The 17,971-nt window shown below is 34.1% G+C and overlaps 1 protein-coding gene across 1 annotated transcript in view; it reads left to right on the top strand.

Annotated features, from left to right (window-relative positions):
* LOC150106785 (uncharacterized) overlaps positions 1–17,971 on the top strand; it is a 602,332-nt gene that overhangs the window by 444,238 nt on the left and 140,123 nt on the right. The window contains exon 15 of the mRNA XM_090393483.1: positions 4,753–4,970. Within this exon, the coding sequence (XP_090249609.1) occupies positions 4,753–4,970 (218 nt within the window). The remainder of the gene's footprint in view (positions 1–4,752; positions 4,971–17,971) is intronic.

Raw genomic sequence — 17,971 nt, 5'->3', positions numbered from 1 at the left:
TGGTTTTGCATGTAATTTTGTTAATAATACAGTGTCCTTGTGTGGACTAGAATGCCGTTTAGATAGGAAATCATGTGACAATGGAAAATTAGAGCAATCTCCTGAAGATTTTAAACACCCTGATGATAATGATCAAGTGTTTATATTTAATATTGAGACTCTAAAGAATAAAGAACCTAGTTCACAGATTTGGGAAAAGGATGAGATTGTCCGATCTCAGAAAGATGATCTTGTACTTAAAACTATTTACGAAGCAGTATTGAAGGGTGAAACTCAACTGGATACATTTTTAAACCTGGAAAACTTATATTCAGATAAAGATGGATTACTCTTATCTAGGCAAATGAAAAAAATGGTGAAAGTGAAAATATTGACACCAATTCAAATGATTCCTTGGATTATGTATACTTTCTATGATTCTGACTTAGCAGGACACCGAGGATTTTCTAGAACTTGGGAAAGAATAAAGGATCGTTATATCTGGAAAGGTATGAAGAGTAGTCAAATCATGCCATAAGTGCCAAATAAGATCCCCTTTCAGAGGAAAAGCTCCACTACAACTAATTCCAACTAGACCTTTTCAGGCTGTTGCTATTGATGTGGTAGGTCCAGTAGCCATAGATATGTTAACTAGATTTCCTGAAACAGTGTCGATGAAGGATCAAACTGCAAAAACTATTGCAAGAAAGTTCTTGAATATGATAATTTGTAGATATGGAACTCTTCATACCTTACTTTCAGATCAAGGAGCAAATTTTACATCTGTACTGTTATTACACTTATGTAAATTACTTAATGGTTGGAAGATTTTTTACAATACCTTACTACCCACAGTGTAATGGTATGTGTGAAAGGCTGAATAAAAATATAAAGCAAATACTTTCCAATCTGGCAAACAGTAAAATGAATGATTGGGACACATTTCTCCAACATTATTTGCATGCAGATCTGCTTTTCATTCTGCTATCAAAGAAAAACCATCTCTTGCTTTATATAGCTTTGATTCAATCTTTTTTAATGAACTTGTTTCAGTCATTCCTGATACAGGATACAATGACATAAATGGGTATCTGGAAATAGTAGTAGATAAATTTTCCACTACTCACAGATTAGTAGGTTAAATAAGTAAATTATGTTCTCAGAAAACTAGGCAGTATATAAATCATTTTAGAAAGTATAATTCATTTGCACCAGGAGATTTAGTATTAGATGATATATCTAGTATAAAAAGAAGTTGTGCCTGCGTTCACGTGTCTTGTTCTTAAGTTTCTTGAAAATGGCAACGTGACGTTGCCGAAATACTGAAGTATATTAAAATTTATTTTAATGTATATCCTAGTTGACGTTGTAATTTCCTTAAATTATTTAGTAAAAAATGCATAACCAATGTCTAAGCCTTTCCACGAGAATTAGTATAAAAAGAGTCGGAAAATTATGAAGGAAAGCTTTAGGTCCATATAGAATTTTAGATAAATTTTCTTCTGTGAATTTTAGGATTCAAGATGTCAAAAATCCTAGTAAAATTATAAATGTACACTCTGTGATAGGTTAAAAAAGTAGTTTTTAGGAAGTAGAAATGTAGTTATATTAGGAGACAATATGAATAGAATATTGAGAGATGAGAGTTATTTTCCTAGTACTACTTGTGCATCTCATTCACAATCAGTTAGTAAGAAAGGGAATTGTTTTACAGTTTTACCCAAATTAAATCAAAAATTTAATTTGGGTAAAACAAAACCTAATGCAAGAAATTTTAGAAATCCCAAGACACATAATTCAGATAATGTACAAAGTAAGAGTGATGATAATCAAACTGACTCTAACATGGATGAAATAGTAGCAGAATATCATATGTTGGTTAACTTAGAGTTAAATAAACTAGAAAAATGTGAAAATACTTCTAAGTTAGTTAATAAGGATAAAGAATCTCATAAACCCGTAAAATTTGATTCTGTAAATTTAGGACATAATTCAAATGGTTTAAATGAAATATTTGAAAAGTATAGAAATGAGATTTGTAAGTATAGTAAATTAGAAGAAGAAAATTCTGAATTATCTCTAGAATCAGATGCTTCTGAAACCAGTGATTCCGACAGTGTAAATAATGATCAGCAAGAATCACGTTATTTTTTAAGATCTAGGAATAAGTATTAAAAGTTTTATTAGATATAGGTTAAATATTTAACATTTTTTTTTACAAAAAATTTTTTTTTAGAGAAAGATGAAACTGATGTAAAAATAATCATAATTTAAAATTCTGAATATTTTTACGTATTGTTTATGTTAATGTTTATTAGTTTTAGTTTCATAACATGCATTGTCAGCACTTGCGATTTTTTAACTGCTTTACATGATATGTAAAGCAGTTAAAAAAATTTATGTACTTTCTGGATTTGGGTATTTGTATTACTTACAGAAATTTTATTATAGTTTAAAATATTAAGTTGTGTTTTTGATTATCATCACTCTTACTTTGTACATTATCTGAATTATGTGTCTTGGGATTTCTAAAATTTCTTGCATTAGGTTTTGTTTTACCCAAATTAAATTTTTGATTTAATTTGGGTAAAACTTTAAAACTCTTGTCACTAACATAATCTACGTGTCAGCCATTGTATTTAGTTTCTAGCTTGCCACTTTCATGGAGTGCATATGCTCACCGAGAAGTTTGATGTGTGATTGACAGCTGACAAGAACAGTGTTCGGTATCAGGGTAACTGAGACTAAACTAGAAGAGTGTTCGGAGAGAAAATTAGAAAACAAGCTGGCAGATGTTTAGATTCGGAGGAATTTAAATATTCGAAGGAATCGTGAAACTATGAAGTTTCAAAGTGGAATAAGTATCTATAATTAAAAGAAAATATTGCTATAGGTGTTTTAAAAGGAATTTGAGGAAACGCTAATTGGAAGATTAGTAGTAAATTCCGAAAAGGGAATCGTAGAACTGTGAATATTTTAAAGTTGAAGAGTTAATACTGTCAATAAGCATTAGTGAATAAAAGAAGAAATTGCTATTTATGTTCTAAAGGAATGTTCGAGAAAACTGATTAAGGAGTTTCATCTATATTAAGGACGCCGGATCTAACTATTATTTCTACTAAAAAGAGACAGAATTGAATCAGGAAGAATTAATGTGTGCTGCATAAGTGATGAGAAAGGATCCTATGAAAATGAAGAATAATCTTCAGAAAAGGGCCTTGACAGAGAGAGAAACTTGCTATGAACATTTTGTCATTGTGAAAACAAAGTGGTAAGTCTAGTCTTAGGTGTAAGTTTATTTTTAAAAGGCCTTGCACCCAATTAAATTTGTAGTTAGTTATGTAATATTTGTTTGAAGTGTATATATATATATTGTTTTTGTTATATTAGATGTATTTATTTTGTATTTTGGTCTTGAGACAGTAATTTTTGGATTCTGAAAGCAATAGTAAAAAAGAGGTCATTGCACCAATCGGAGTGAACCCTTGTGCAATAAATAAATAAATATATAAGTATACTCGGAAATAATAATAAAAAAAAAAATCATTGAACAGAGATCATCTCTATAGACAGGATAATATTAAATAATTAAAAATCCTATATTTAAACAATGGCACAGTCGGTAGGATTAATATTATGATAATATTCTCTATATAAAAATCTCTAATATTAACAGTATATATTGCCGGCCTGGTTGGCCAAGTGGTTAGTGTATCTGCTTTCCAGCCAAAAGGCTGCTCTGGTTCGAATCCTGCCCTGGGCATGGATATTTGTGATTGTTGGTGAAAATCTACTGGTGGTGGTGGGCAGTAGATGCCATTAGTGTTGATGTATTTGCAGTTGGTGGAGACGGATTGTTGTAGAGTATGTGCCCTCCCTCGATGAGTCTTTGGACTCCCTGGAGGTGTCATGTTATAACAATAATATATATTATGGCAACGTATGGAGCCAAGAAATTAACTCGGAAAGAAACATGGAAAATCAGCGCATGCGAAATGAAATGCCTAAGAAAAATAAGACTGACTGGTCAGAACACAAAACAAATGAGCACACATAGAGAAGAAGCCACAGATGTCTTTTTTAAACAGCAATTTCGATGGTTTTTGACACCTCCAGGAACATCCTCTCAGAAATTGCCAAACGTAGCCTTGAATGGAATCATTGGAGAAGGTGATCAGGAGGCAGACCAAAAAGAACTTGGTTGCAGTCCTTGAAGGAAAGGCCATGATTATCAAACTTTAAAGAGATGACAGAAATGGCTAGAGATAGAGCCAGATGGCAAAGATTTCTTCGTAGGGTCTCACCTCGTCATTTGATGGATGAGAAAGAAGAAACTAAGCATTTAGTAACATTTGCATTGTAATACAGAGTAACTGATTTTTAAATCAGACGATGCACATGTATTTGTCAAACGTGTTTCATCCAGGCTGGCTGAGCATCCCATCTTAAACATCATAAACACAAACTTCAGAAACTGTCTTGATTGCATTCTTTCATTATTAAACATTGACCTAGAAATCTTTGAGTTGAACCATATTAAGTCGTGCTGCCTGTATATGGTGTTCTGGATGCATTTCATTCATTTACATAGTGGTATTTCACAACCTTTGTTTATGAGAAGTGGTATTTATTTGATGTAGCTATTTGTTGGCAACAGGTTTAATCAGTGATACAAATAAACTTCATTGACTACTTGTTTATTTATTATTTGATGTAATTTGTTTTACAGCTTATGAAAAATATTGCAAACTAAATTGATTCCTTTTCTTATAGGCTTCGTTACGGTCATCATGGAACAGTAATTCCAGCTGGTTTTTATGAACCATTTGATGCTCATGAAGAAGATTTAAAACTCTGGTTACCCCAAGTTGATAATCCATCTGCTGACTTGGATGTAAATACCTCGAAATTTCTGCTAACAAATGTCGGAGACCAATTTTGTGATTTAGTTGAGCAAGAAAGAGATGCACAGTCCCTTCACATGGGTGAAGGTAATAACAAATTTTTACATTTTTTTTTTGTCATCAACTTTCAATACCCCCCCCTCCCCCCAATATTAAAACATTTTAGAGCATGAGGTTAAGATAGTTTTTCCTTATGCCAATAGTCTGAAAAATATTAGTTTATTACTAGAAATTATAGAAACAGGTATTATATTATAATTTTATAATATATAATATAATTATAATATTATATTATAATTATATTATAAAAAATAATTGAATGATTCATTTTTTCCTTAGTATTGAAAATAACAGCCAAGTTTAAATTCCAAAAAGAACAACTTATAAATCGTGACAATATTTAACACTTAGCCATAGAGTAACTACAATTAATTTAAACTTTCCTCAAACATTACCTTCAACAAAAAAATTATAAAACAAAATATTCTAACCAAAAAAAAAAAAATATATATATATATATATATATATATTTATAAAAATAAATTTAACTGACTAGAACCCGAGAAAGTATAACAAAAACCTTTAATACATCACAACTAGTTTCATCGGTGATCCGACTTCTTCAGGTGAGAAATAAAAACATAAGACATAAAATAACACGGTAAAAAATGAACTTTACAGCTTAATAAAAAGCAGAATAATAACAGTCATATTTGAATAGGTGACCGCGTGCTACCGTTGGCATGAGTAGAATGTGTGCGACAGCTAATTTTTGAGCGCCAGTACTGGATTACTGCGCTATGGGAATCGGGTAAATTGTAGCTAAGATTATTGTTTAAATGTGAAGGGTCCAGAACTATTTCTTTTGATTCGATGATTCTTCTTTCGAATTCATCCTTGCAAATATATAAATTAGTAGTGCGTTCCCAATCAACTTGATGTGGCTGTTCTTCAAGGTCAGAGTTTGCCGAGAAAAGGACATGACTGGAAAGGGCGCTCGCTCGTGCTCTACTGTAGGAGATGTCACGTCTATGTTCCTCAAGACGAAGTGAAACAGATTTGTCTGTCTGGCCAAAATAAGGTCGACCACAGTTGCACAAAACTTTATAAACACCAGGAAAATGCAGATGGTTGTGTTTTGGTTTTGGTCGACTCAGAAAAGAACAAAGTTTTGGCAGCGTAGTATAGTCGGTCTTTATGTTGAATTTTTTCAGAATCTTAGCTAGTTTTGGGGTAAGAGTGCTGATAAAAGGCAACTGTATATGAGTGATAGGGTTGGAGTCATCTTCTTGTCGAGGATGTTGGCGTGGTCTCAAGCGTTTAGTGATGTTACGAGACGAATATCCATTATTTAAGAAGGTGTTTTTCAGGAAGTTAAGCTCTGTTTGAAGGTCTTCTTCTGTGGAAATGAGACATCTTGCTCGATGGGCGAGGGTGGAGATGATGCCCAGTTTCTGAGGTGGGAAGTTATGAGAAGAACCATGTAAATATCTATCAGTGTGGGTGGTTTTTCGAAAAATTGAAAATTTAAGACAGTCAGGAAATCTACTGATCTTTAGATCCAAGAAGGGGAGAACGCCGTTAACCTCTAGTTCAGATGTGAATTTAATGTTTTGATGTTGGTTATTTAAATGGTTTAGGAAGTTTTGCAGTTCCTCTAAACTATGTCCCCAAATAAGGAAGACGTCATCGATGTAACGTAACCACAGTTTAGGTTTCAAAGTAGCTGAGGAAATAGCTTTCTCTTCAAAATCTTCTAGAAAAAAATTAGCTAAGACTGGAGATAGAGGGCAGATAAATAGCATGATTGTCAGACATACAAAAATATTTTGGGAAAATTTGGAGAAAAGAGCAAAGCTAATAATAATGGCAAATATTTGTTGGATTTCTGCTCAGGACATTGACTGTTTATTACTAACACAATGTTCCAACATAAAAATGTGCACAAATTCACATGCAGAGAAGAGGCAAGGAATAAGAAAAGTCTGATTGACTATGTTATTGGGAGTGATGTTTTCTGCCTGGTGAAGGACACCAGAGTGTACAGAGGATTTGAAATTGGAAGTGATCACCATTTAGTCTTGAGCAGGATAATATTGAATTTCATATTGTAAAGAAGAACATGTAAGAAAGTTGTAAAGCAAATAAAACTTGCGAAGCTCTCTGATGTGATCTGTAGACTGAAATACACAAACATTATTCAAGAAAAAATTAAAGATGTTTTTACTAAGTAATTTAAGGAAATTACAATGTCAACTAGTATATACATTAAAATAAAATTTTAATATACTTCAATATTTCGGCAATGTCACGTTGCCATTTTCAAGAAACTTAAGAACAAGACACGTGCACGCAGGCACAACAAACAGTAAGTGAGGAAGAAGCAAGAAGCTATTATTTCTCCTAAAGTCCTGATGGTGCCCCCTAGTGGGCAATGTTGGTATTCTTGAGTGAGTGGAAGGTCTTCTGATGTAGGTTTCCCAAATTTGAGGCAGTCTCATGCAGCCAAATTTGTTGAGGTTTGGATTGTTTCTTAGGGCTGAAGCTAATTCCATGAAAAGCCTTTCATATTTGTATTTATTACGGTGTATTATCTTGGTCTTCCACTGTATTCTATGGCAAATATCCAGCGCATGGTCTGCAAGACCAGAGTGGCTGTATTGGTGAAACTGGATGTAGTCCTTGTGTTCTGAAATTCTGATATTTGCTGTCCTGCCTGTTTGGCCAAAGTAGAACAGCACAAATTAAAGAGTTTAAAAACAGGAACTGAACCTTGTGTGTCAAGCCCTGAAGAAAACATTGGCTGATTCAGCCAGAGAAGCATGTAATGAGGTTGTCTGCAGAAATAGAAAAATCAGAACCCCCTATGGTGGACCCAGTAAATTAAAGTGGCAGTGAAGGAATGTTCCTTCACTGCCTCTCAAATGAGTTAGCTTGTGCTCTTAGAGAATACAGAGACAAAAGAAAGAAAGATAAACACTGTGTACAACTAGCTGAACTAAAGTCATGGGAAAATTTTTGGTAATAACATAGAAAATAAATATCAACAAGGTGGCAAGATATTCTGGAGGTTGTTGAAGAAGCTCAGAAATGAGGAAAGAGTGCTGTAAAAGGAGATAAAGATGATATGAAAACTGGAGAAAAAGATATTCTTGAAGTATGTAGTAATTACTTTGAAAAATTGCTAAATGAAACAATCAGTGACAGCACAGTGATTTAAAAAAAAAAAAAAAAAAAAAAACGCTGACCAGCATGCAATCAGGAATATATATACATACTTGAAACAGAAAAATCCATCAGAAGCCTGAAATGTGGAAAGGCAGCTGGAGTAGAATAATGTTCGCCCAGAAATGCTCAAGTATCGAGGTATAAAAGTCTTATAGTGGCTGCACTGCGTAGTTCAGAATGCTTGGACAGAGGGATGAATTCCAGTTGATTGGAGTAGATCTCTAATAGTACCCATATATAAAAAGAATATAGGAAATAAAACAATGTGAGAATTACAGAGGTATTTCTCTACTATGTATTCCTAGTAAGATTTATGCAAGTATTCTTGAGAAACAGTTGAAAAGGATTGTGGAAGAGAGAAGCTTTGTGATGAGCAAGCTGGATTCAGGCCAAATAGAGGGTGTCAGGATCGGATTTTCACTTTATAACATATAATCAAGAAAAAAAACATGGGAAAATAACAGAGATCTGTATTTAAGTTTTGTGGATCTGGAAAAGGAATATGACAAGGTGCTAAGATAAACACTATTCAAAACGCTACAGTTGTGTGGTGTCAGTCACCACACAGTTAGCAATACTCACATCTTCCTTTCAGCTGAGAAAGCTTGCACCAACATTTATCACTAGAGTCAGCACTGAGAATTGAAGGAAGTACAGGAAGATGTTTGGGGTTAAATGTGATGTCAGACAAGGATGTACATTATCCCCTCTGTTATTCATTATTTACATGGATCACATTATGGATGGTATTAAACATGATATCAAAATTGGAGATGATAATCTCAGCTCTTTGCTAAAAAAAGGTTGGGTTACAAAAGAAATTTTTAATGAATGGCTGTGCCTGTCCATCCTGTTCCAAATGTGGAATTTTGTTTTCTGCCACCTAATACATCCTTAATACAACCACTAGAGTAGGGGTGTGATTGCTACCTTCATAACTTACTACATAGGAAGAACATTCCATTACATTTTGGATAAACTAGATAAGGATAATTTACTGACAGTTATTGATGTGAGGAAGAAATTTTCTCTTTTGGATTGCATCATACTTGTTAAGTTAGCAATACTACCAGAATTGAAACCTTCAAATTTAAATGCATGCTGGAAAGCTACTTGGCCAGAATGTGTGAAAAAGAAAAACCCTGTACCCCATGCAACTGAATATCCCAATATCCTCAGATTAGCACATGCAGTTGACAGAGAAGGATTTGACGATTTTTCTTCTGCAGATGTTGAAGAATTGATGGTTAAAAAGGCTGTTAGTGATGACGAAATAATAGAAGCTATCCTCAAGAATCTCGGTGGAAAAGAAAAAAAGTGATGATAATGATGAAAAGATTCTACTCACTCACAGGATTAATTAAATAAGGTTTAATTAATTAAAAGCTTCAAATATCTAGTAAAATTGCAAGTCATTTTCTTACACATAATCCAAATGCTGAATGAGCTGAACAGTTTAAACATGACCCGAAGTTGTATGGTGTAATATGAAGAATTATACAAAGATCTAGTCAAAACAGGATTTCAACAATTAATTACAGAGTTCATGGTATATATTTAAAAAAAAAAAAAAAATCAACCTTCAGAATTATTGGAAATTAGTGCTGATTTATTTTCTTTTACTCAAGAAAACGTTTCGGCATTGCAGTATGAACAGGACAGTCCAAAGTGTTTCAAGTGATGGAAGTGATTTAATTCCAGTCTTACACAAAAGAATGTGGCTACCATCAGAAAGTGATGGCAAATAAAATTTAACTAATAACCATATGCGCAGCATGAGTGTATCGTTGACTAGATTGTTAGAAGCGTGCGTGCATATAGCATCTCGTGAGCACCAGTATTTGATCACAGCAGAATGACAGTCGGAAAGGTTGTAGTTTAGGTTGTTGTTTAGATGTACAGGGTTGAGGATGATTTCCTTAGATTCCATAATCTTCCTTTCCAATTCGTCATGGCAAAGGAAAATGTTGTTAGATTTGTCCCAAAGGATTGTATGGCTATGATTTTCTTCATCAGAATTGCCCAAAAACAGAACATGGCTAGATAAAGCACTGACACGTGTCCTCTTGTAAGCAATGTCTCTCTTGTGCTCATCGATGCGTAACTCGACTGACTTGTCTGTTTGGCCAAAGTAAGTTATGTCACAGTCACACCAGATCTGATAAACAATATTAAAATTATGATGACTAGGTTTTGGATGGCTTACTAAAGAACGGATTTTTGGAAGAGGAGTAAATAAAGTTCTTATGTTGTATTTTTTAAGAACCTTGGCTAATTTGGGAGAAACAGAGCTTATGTATGGTATAGAGATATTGCCTTTTACATTATTCGTCTTTTCATTATGGCGACCAGGAGGATTAAATAGGAGTTTTTTAGTAATCTTTTGAGAATATCCATTTAAAAGATATATTTCGGTGATTACACCACATTTTTTATTATTCAGTTATACAAAATGCTGAAATAATAGTTCCCGACAAGTTTCGTAAATCGTAGGATTTACATCTTCAGGGGGTAAATAGCATAACTTAAAGTTTAAACAAGAGAATTAATAAATACAAATCATAACTGTCTGGCTATTCATAAACTCAAATAACAGAATGCAGATATAAAACATTATTTATATAACGTTTTATATTATATAAATTTTCATTTTATTTATATAAAACGAAAAACATCCAGAGGGAGCTCATGACCTAGGTGGACTGGTTCAGTCAGAAGTGACTTAGAGGATAGAAATATAAGATCTGACCAATTAGTGCCAGACAAATTTGGAAGTTGACAGGACATTAATAATAATAATATAAATGTACTTACAGTCTTATACATCCTTGATACCAGGAAACTGATGATGTAAGAGTGCAGCAGATGAACACTGCAGAAATACACAAGGAAACCTTAAGCCAGGATAACTGAAGTATAGGGAACTTTGATGATATATTGTATTTCTGTTGGTGTTTATTTCTGGACCAATGGATGTGAACATGATTTGTTTACGTAGATAAGATTTTCAATGTTTTTATCATCATTATTATTATTATATATACTGGGGGACTCCAACCTACGGCGCCCAACCCCTCAAGTTCCGGGCTGGTAAGCGAGTAAAACAAAAAAAAAACAAATAATGTTTCAAATTTTGGCTTCTCTTTTTATATATATAGCGTAGATAGATATATATATATATATATCTATGCTATATGTATAAAAGGGAAGAACATTCCGGATGTGCGGTTGTCATCCACGAAATATCAGTATTGCCGATATTATATTTTTGCATTTATTCCCATTAAAGACTCCCCTAATTGTTTGCAGACTTTGTGTGATTCCTAAAATTAAACACAATATACTAATGCTTCATTGCCTTCTTCACGAGGATAATGAAGCATTAGTGCTTCATGAAGAGGGCACTTTTTGAAGTGTAAACATTGCATCACATTCGTGTTAATAGCCCGGGTGTGCTTTCAAAATGCATAAAGAATAACCGTTGATCAGATTATGTAAAGAGGGTGCAGCGAGTCAAATTCTTAGTGTTAGTAATGTTTTTAAACCACTGAGAAGGCGTGGCTAGGTGAGCTAACATTTTGGGCTTGCCCAGCACCTGTGATTGGTTATTGTGTCAACCAATCCAATTGAACGTTGTCACTTGTCATGAGTTGAGCGCTTTCTGTATGATGGCTGTAATAAAAACAGCTGTTACACGTTTTCTGGAACTGAAAATTTGAAAGTGGATGTTAGGAGGAAAAAACCTGAATGTTTCTCTTGCTATGCAGTATAGCATCTGTTGAGGTTGCTAAGTTTTTAACGATATATAGGCATTTTTATTGTAGTCTTTGGAGACAACAGGGAGTAAAAAATATCTCTTCTTGAATAAAAATGAATATTCTGTGTATTATAAGACGTTGTTGATCTACAAAAAAATCTCGGCAGATGTGAGATTGATAAGACAGACCATAGGATTCTTGAAAGTATGGATAATTCCGATAATGATAGGATGTTATGTATTCTGAGTCTCAGTAAACAAAAGAAAATTCTTGGAAAATGGAGTGAAATATACACAAACCAGAGAAATACACATAACTTGAGCAACAAATTTTAAGAAATGATTGGCTGCTCCATCAAACCGTATTTATTCCTGCCATACTCTGTCTCCTCGTAATTTTTTTTTTAATTATGACATCATAAATTCACTTCATGTTTGGACTTTATAGGTTCGTGCTATTTGCTCTACCCAGCAGCTTATAGGACACACATCTCACAAATATTAATTATTAATAATTCATTTAGAATAAATGAGAGTATTTCTACTCACACTTATTCTTTCCTTTCATTTCCTATTTTCACATATCTTATAAATGATGGTTCACATATTTTCATCTTTGAGTATTTCAAATATACCAACCAAATATAGCATTCTCCTTCATTGTTGTTTTCTAATAAATCCTAAAACAAACCAATTAACTCCTACTGCAGAAGTATTCAAATTTATCCTGCAATTAATTGCATTGAACCAATTAAGATGAGTGCTGATGCGCTATACACTCTCAAAACTTTCATACATAGATAAAAATGCAATTATACGGCCATGTGCGTCTGCAAAGGGGAGGGGCAATCCTACCGGGATCGAGTAAAAAATTTCACAAATTATAATTGTGATATGTAACCTTACTCCCTCGACCATGGGATGCTTTTTCTCTTTAAAATTTTATTATGGGTTGGCCTGTTTCGACTGAAGGCCAGATAGCCATAGAACACGTGTTCCTGTTTTTGGTTCATCTTTTTCTGATTTGTGAAAAAAATGAACTGTTGTGAACAGCAACCAGTGTTCATTTGTCCTCTGTGTCTAGTGAATCACAGAGTGAAGTGTGAATTGTAAATTTATAGTGAAACAAATTTAAACAGAAAAATACATTTTAAAAGGTAAGTGTATGTAATTTAATAATATTTTAATTGTTAGTTTTATGATTTTTTTTTTTTTTGCTTTGTTTTTAAACTGAAATAATTTGATTTAGGATTTTGGGATTAATTAGTGAATTTTTAATAAAATATGCCCCTCAATTTTTTTATATATGAAATTGTGCTAAAACCTGTATTAATTCCATATACTTTTTTCCCCAAGAATTAAAGATCATTAAAATCTATGTCAAATGAAAATAATGTATTTATAGTTTACATTAACAAATAATTTCATCAAAAAAATGCTAAAAGACGTTTAATTGATGTTAATTATTTAATTACATCAATAATTATAAACATTTATTGATGCAATTATTTGTCTTCAAGCTTTGCCCCCCCCCAACCCGGAAAATTTTCTGCAGCTTCCTATGTATACGGTCAAATTGACGTGAAATTTGACACACGACAGCACACCCAACCGAAATGGGCACGCGACGCCACTGATAATATATATATACACACACCCAATTCTCCATTTAAATGGTAGATTAGTTCCAGGAAAAATCGTATAAATAAGAATGCAGTGCATATAAAAAAAATAGAATGTTTCCAGATGTGAAAACCCGATAAGAAGAATAAGTTATTTTCAAGCAAAACAACATACATATATATGTGTATAAAGATTGATTTACTCGGTTGTTATACATATTTTTAAAAAGAACTGAATGACAAACCAAGAGAAATGGAAAAAAACAGTTTATTAGTACTACACAACTAGTTTCAGCTTATTTAACAGCCTTCGTCAGGTGCATATTATAAAAGAAATAACCAATAAACATGGAGGAAAAAACTGTAAACATCACGGAAAGTGAAGAAAGTAAAAGCATTGTCCTGCAAAAGCAACAACCCTCTGCTCAGTTTCCTACGGTGTTTTTCCTTCAGAGCTGTTGAAAAACTACTGCTGTAAAAGTGTTCAGGTACTTGGTAAGGATTACACCATCCATATCCCAAAAGACAATCGCAAGAACCTTCCCTGCTGACTTTTGGGTTCGGAACGTCTTTGGCTGTGGAGAACCTTTGTGTCTCCACTCCGTTGACTGTTATTTGCTCTCTGGGTCATAGTGATGAAGCCATTTTTTATCAACAGTTACAATATTAGCCAAAAAATTTGCACCTGATTTCTCAAAATTACCCAAAATCATTTGAGGACAGTACGTTCTTTCTTTTGGTCAGCATTCAAACATTTGGGGACCCATTTTTCTGAGAGCTTCTGCATGTCCATATGTTGGTGGATAATGATCCCAACTCGTTCCCTGAATATCTCCAGAGTCTTTGCAATGTTTTAGCTCATATGTGTCTATCATCATGGCATGCACTGCATCGATATATACAGATGTGATTGCTGTGGAAGGTCTTACTGACCTGGTGGCCACCAATCAGCTGTTGGATATGCTGGGGCACAGTCCCCTAAAGTCTCACACAATGTTTGGTGAATCTCAGTTGCAGACTTTTCTGGCAGCATGAAAAATTTGATGACTGCCTGCACCTCTGTATCTTTGAATTTCTTCAAAACCTCTAACATGTCTTATATATCCTAAAAGAAATTATTACAATTTTATGAAACATGGGAGTTAAAAGATTTTAAGATCTTTCTTGTGGTTATATCAGTTGCTTTAATATTTTTGTTCTAGGTGTTTATTACAACTTTTTCAGCCCTCTCCCCTTGTATCCCTGTGTGGGCTTGGAACTTATTGTCATTTTGTTATAACACTGTTTGCTGTAGTAATGATCAACTCTATATAGTATCTTAAGAAAGCACCAACATTCTTGCCTGGCGATGTAAGTAGCACCTCTACTTCCCATTCAACATGTTCCCACTCAGCATGATGCAAACATGTCTTCAGATGGTAGAATAATTTGATCATCTGGTGTGAGACTATCATCCTGAATGTTTAAGGACTGAAGTAGCTTTTTAAAAAAAATTCTCATTCTTTGTCTGAAGTAATCCACTTCCACAACTTGTTTCCTCCTACTGTTAGTCCAACACTCATATCCATATGTCATAATTTCCATAACTGCATGATAAATCACTTCTTACTTTTCCTTGAGACATTATGACTCCACAAAATACTATTCATGGTTCTGATAACTGCTCATGCCTCTCTCTTGTTTGAAATGTACCCACTTCACACCGAACAGAACTTATCCATAATGGAGTCCATATACCTAAAGGCATTCACTGATTTTTGGTTCCAACCTCGAAATTAAAATCAAGAGATTTTGATTTAGAGACACTTGGAATCTGTTAAAAACCAAGTAATAGGCACTGGGTTTTTAACAGATTGACTTTCAGGTCACCCCTGGCATTTATGTGTATCTAATAGTTTTCTCATCTGTTATTCCACATCTCCTTATCCCATTCAAAGATCACCTGATCATATTCTCCTATGAGTACACCCTTTACACAGCATTGCCTGTTCCTGTCCTCCAAGGCTGCATTCAAGTAGATCTTAAACAATGTTGGTAACTTACAACGTCCCTGCTTTTTGAGTCCTTTACTAGTAATAAATTACTCTGAAAGTTTATCGGTCTATAGCAGACCTTAGGTCACTTTGTACATCTTCTGCACTGTCTCTACCATTCCTTCATCTATTCCTGCTCTCATCAGTACCCACCACATTGTCTTCTTTGGGGCAATATCATAAGCTTTCTCGAGATCTATGAAAATCAAATGGAGTTCTTTATTTATAGCAACTTTTTTGGGATATTTGTCATGAGGTTTTACTCATGACAAATTATCCATCTACTCCCTTCCTGCTGTAAAACTAGACTGCTCTTCCAACATTAGTGGAAATATCATGAATTCAATTGTTCCTCATGATTCGATTAAATATCGTGCTAATAGAACACATCACTTATTCCCCTATAATTCTTAGGGTCTTTCTTTACTGCACTTTGTATAGATGGATGACACATTTGACACCTTCCACTCATAAGGAATAACCTCACCTGCTATCACATTGTTGAATATCATTGTGGAGGGCCATAATATTTACTGCCACGCTTGAACATCTATCATTTCACCATGGCTCAACTGCTGTCTGTTCTTTGGTGTTTGAACAGCCTGCATCATCACACTCCTCTAGTATCACTTCAAATGTCCTTTCTCGTGACAATATCTCCTTGATATTCCACGCTATCCTCATATAATAAACCTTCATAATATCTCTTAAAATCCTGAAGGGATATAATGTTAAGTCTTATTCAAGATTGGTAAGGACTCATACCTATCAAAGAAATTACCAGGCTTCAGCAGAGTGACTACATCTTGCTAGGTTTACAATATCACTGCACTTTATTTCCCACACTTCTTCCTTAGACTTAATCACCATTCTGTCTTCTTCACGTGTTGACTCGTCCAGTCTGTATTTCCTCACCTCTTACTTTCTTCATCCTCGTATGTGGTTTTTAAATGATCACACAACTCAGATGCAGCTCCTTCTCTAGTTAAATCTAATTTATGCTCAAAACATTATATAAATCTGATATCTTGTAACAGTCCTATTTTGTATCTGGGAGAGGTGGTATCAATAATTCTAGCATCATCATGTGAAGTATTTGGCTTCCTAGATGTAAACAGGACAATCTTGCTTATGATAGTGATCTGTCTCACATTCAGCTTCATGAAACACATCTTGCACTATTCTATCCAGTCAAGTTATCATCAGATCAGTTATTGATTTCAGCACTGGAGATGGTTAGGTCCATGTAAACTTATTTGTATCTTAGTGTTGATAATATCAGTTTTAAACCTGACACCTCATTTTCATACACCAGAAACAACTTGCATTCACTTTCATTACCATGATCTTCTCCATAACATCCTACCATGCAATATTTATCACTTCACCCAACATAACTGTTGGGTGAAGTGATAACCATGATAACCAAGATCTTCAAAATATACTTCCTTTTCATCAAGTAAGGCATCTTCACATGGGATATAAATTCCAATCCATGTACTTCACAAATTACTTTTATAAACTACTTAGTTTCTTCCATCTGCTTTTTATAAGGATAGATAACTTCTTGCTTTAGTCCTTCTGCTTTTATCCACTTCATATATATTTATGGGCAGATATTTACCCAAATATTTTAAAACTTACTTTTCTTTGTTTCTGTCAGAAACATAACATCTGCTTTTCATTTTCTTACTTCCTGTGAATTACCTTATGATATTTAGACTTTATACATTCTCCAAAAAATCAGTCTGTTTCTTGTAAAGTTGTTACCAAGATCCACCAGTATTTCTTTTCATGTCAGGATAAAATAATATTGCTCTCAACTTAAAAAAATGAAATCTCAGATTTTTTTGGAGGCTGTGTTGAGAGAGTTTTTTTTTTTTTTTTATTTTAACTGCAGTCACACTATGTTTATTTAGGTTTACAATCATGTGGCACTGTCAAGGCCATGCTATAACATGGCCTTGGCAGTGCCATTGCATGCCACTACACATCCTCTTCCAAGCACAATCCTACTGCATACATAGCATCAAGGTTATGTGCCAGCTGGTTGGGAAACTTGTGAAACGTGTTGAACTGCTGTATTGCTCTACCATCAAAGGATGGGGGGGGGGCTGCTAATCTCCACTGTGCTCTTGAAGTGTCACTCAACAACATGTTAGAAAATTGGTGTGTAGGGGGGGAGAAATCAGAACTCCTGCTCTGAGGACCAAACATGTCAGTAGCCACTTTGTCTCCTCTCTCCCACTCATTCAATAAGTAAGGTGGTATTGTTTCGCAGAACAGTGAAGATCATCTACCAGACCAGCTAGACCATGAGAAGGCAGAGCTGCCATGACTGTAGTGCTGTTTGCCCATAGTGGCCCTATAGTGAACTCTAGAATAGTTCCTAGATTATCTTATTCTTAGTCCATCTGTGGATTGGAAAATGATTGTATTCTTGGAACT

The sequence above is a fragment of the Typopeltis vanoorti genome, chromosome 5 (assembly GCF_054136105.1).
Source record: "Typopeltis vanoorti isolate ZY-2024b chromosome 5, IOZ_Tvanoo_1.0, whole genome shotgun sequence".
Lineage (NCBI taxonomy): Eukaryota > Metazoa > Arthropoda > Arachnida > Uropygi > Thelyphonidae > Typopeltis > Typopeltis vanoorti.
This window is presented reverse-complemented; position numbering and strand designations above follow the sequence as displayed.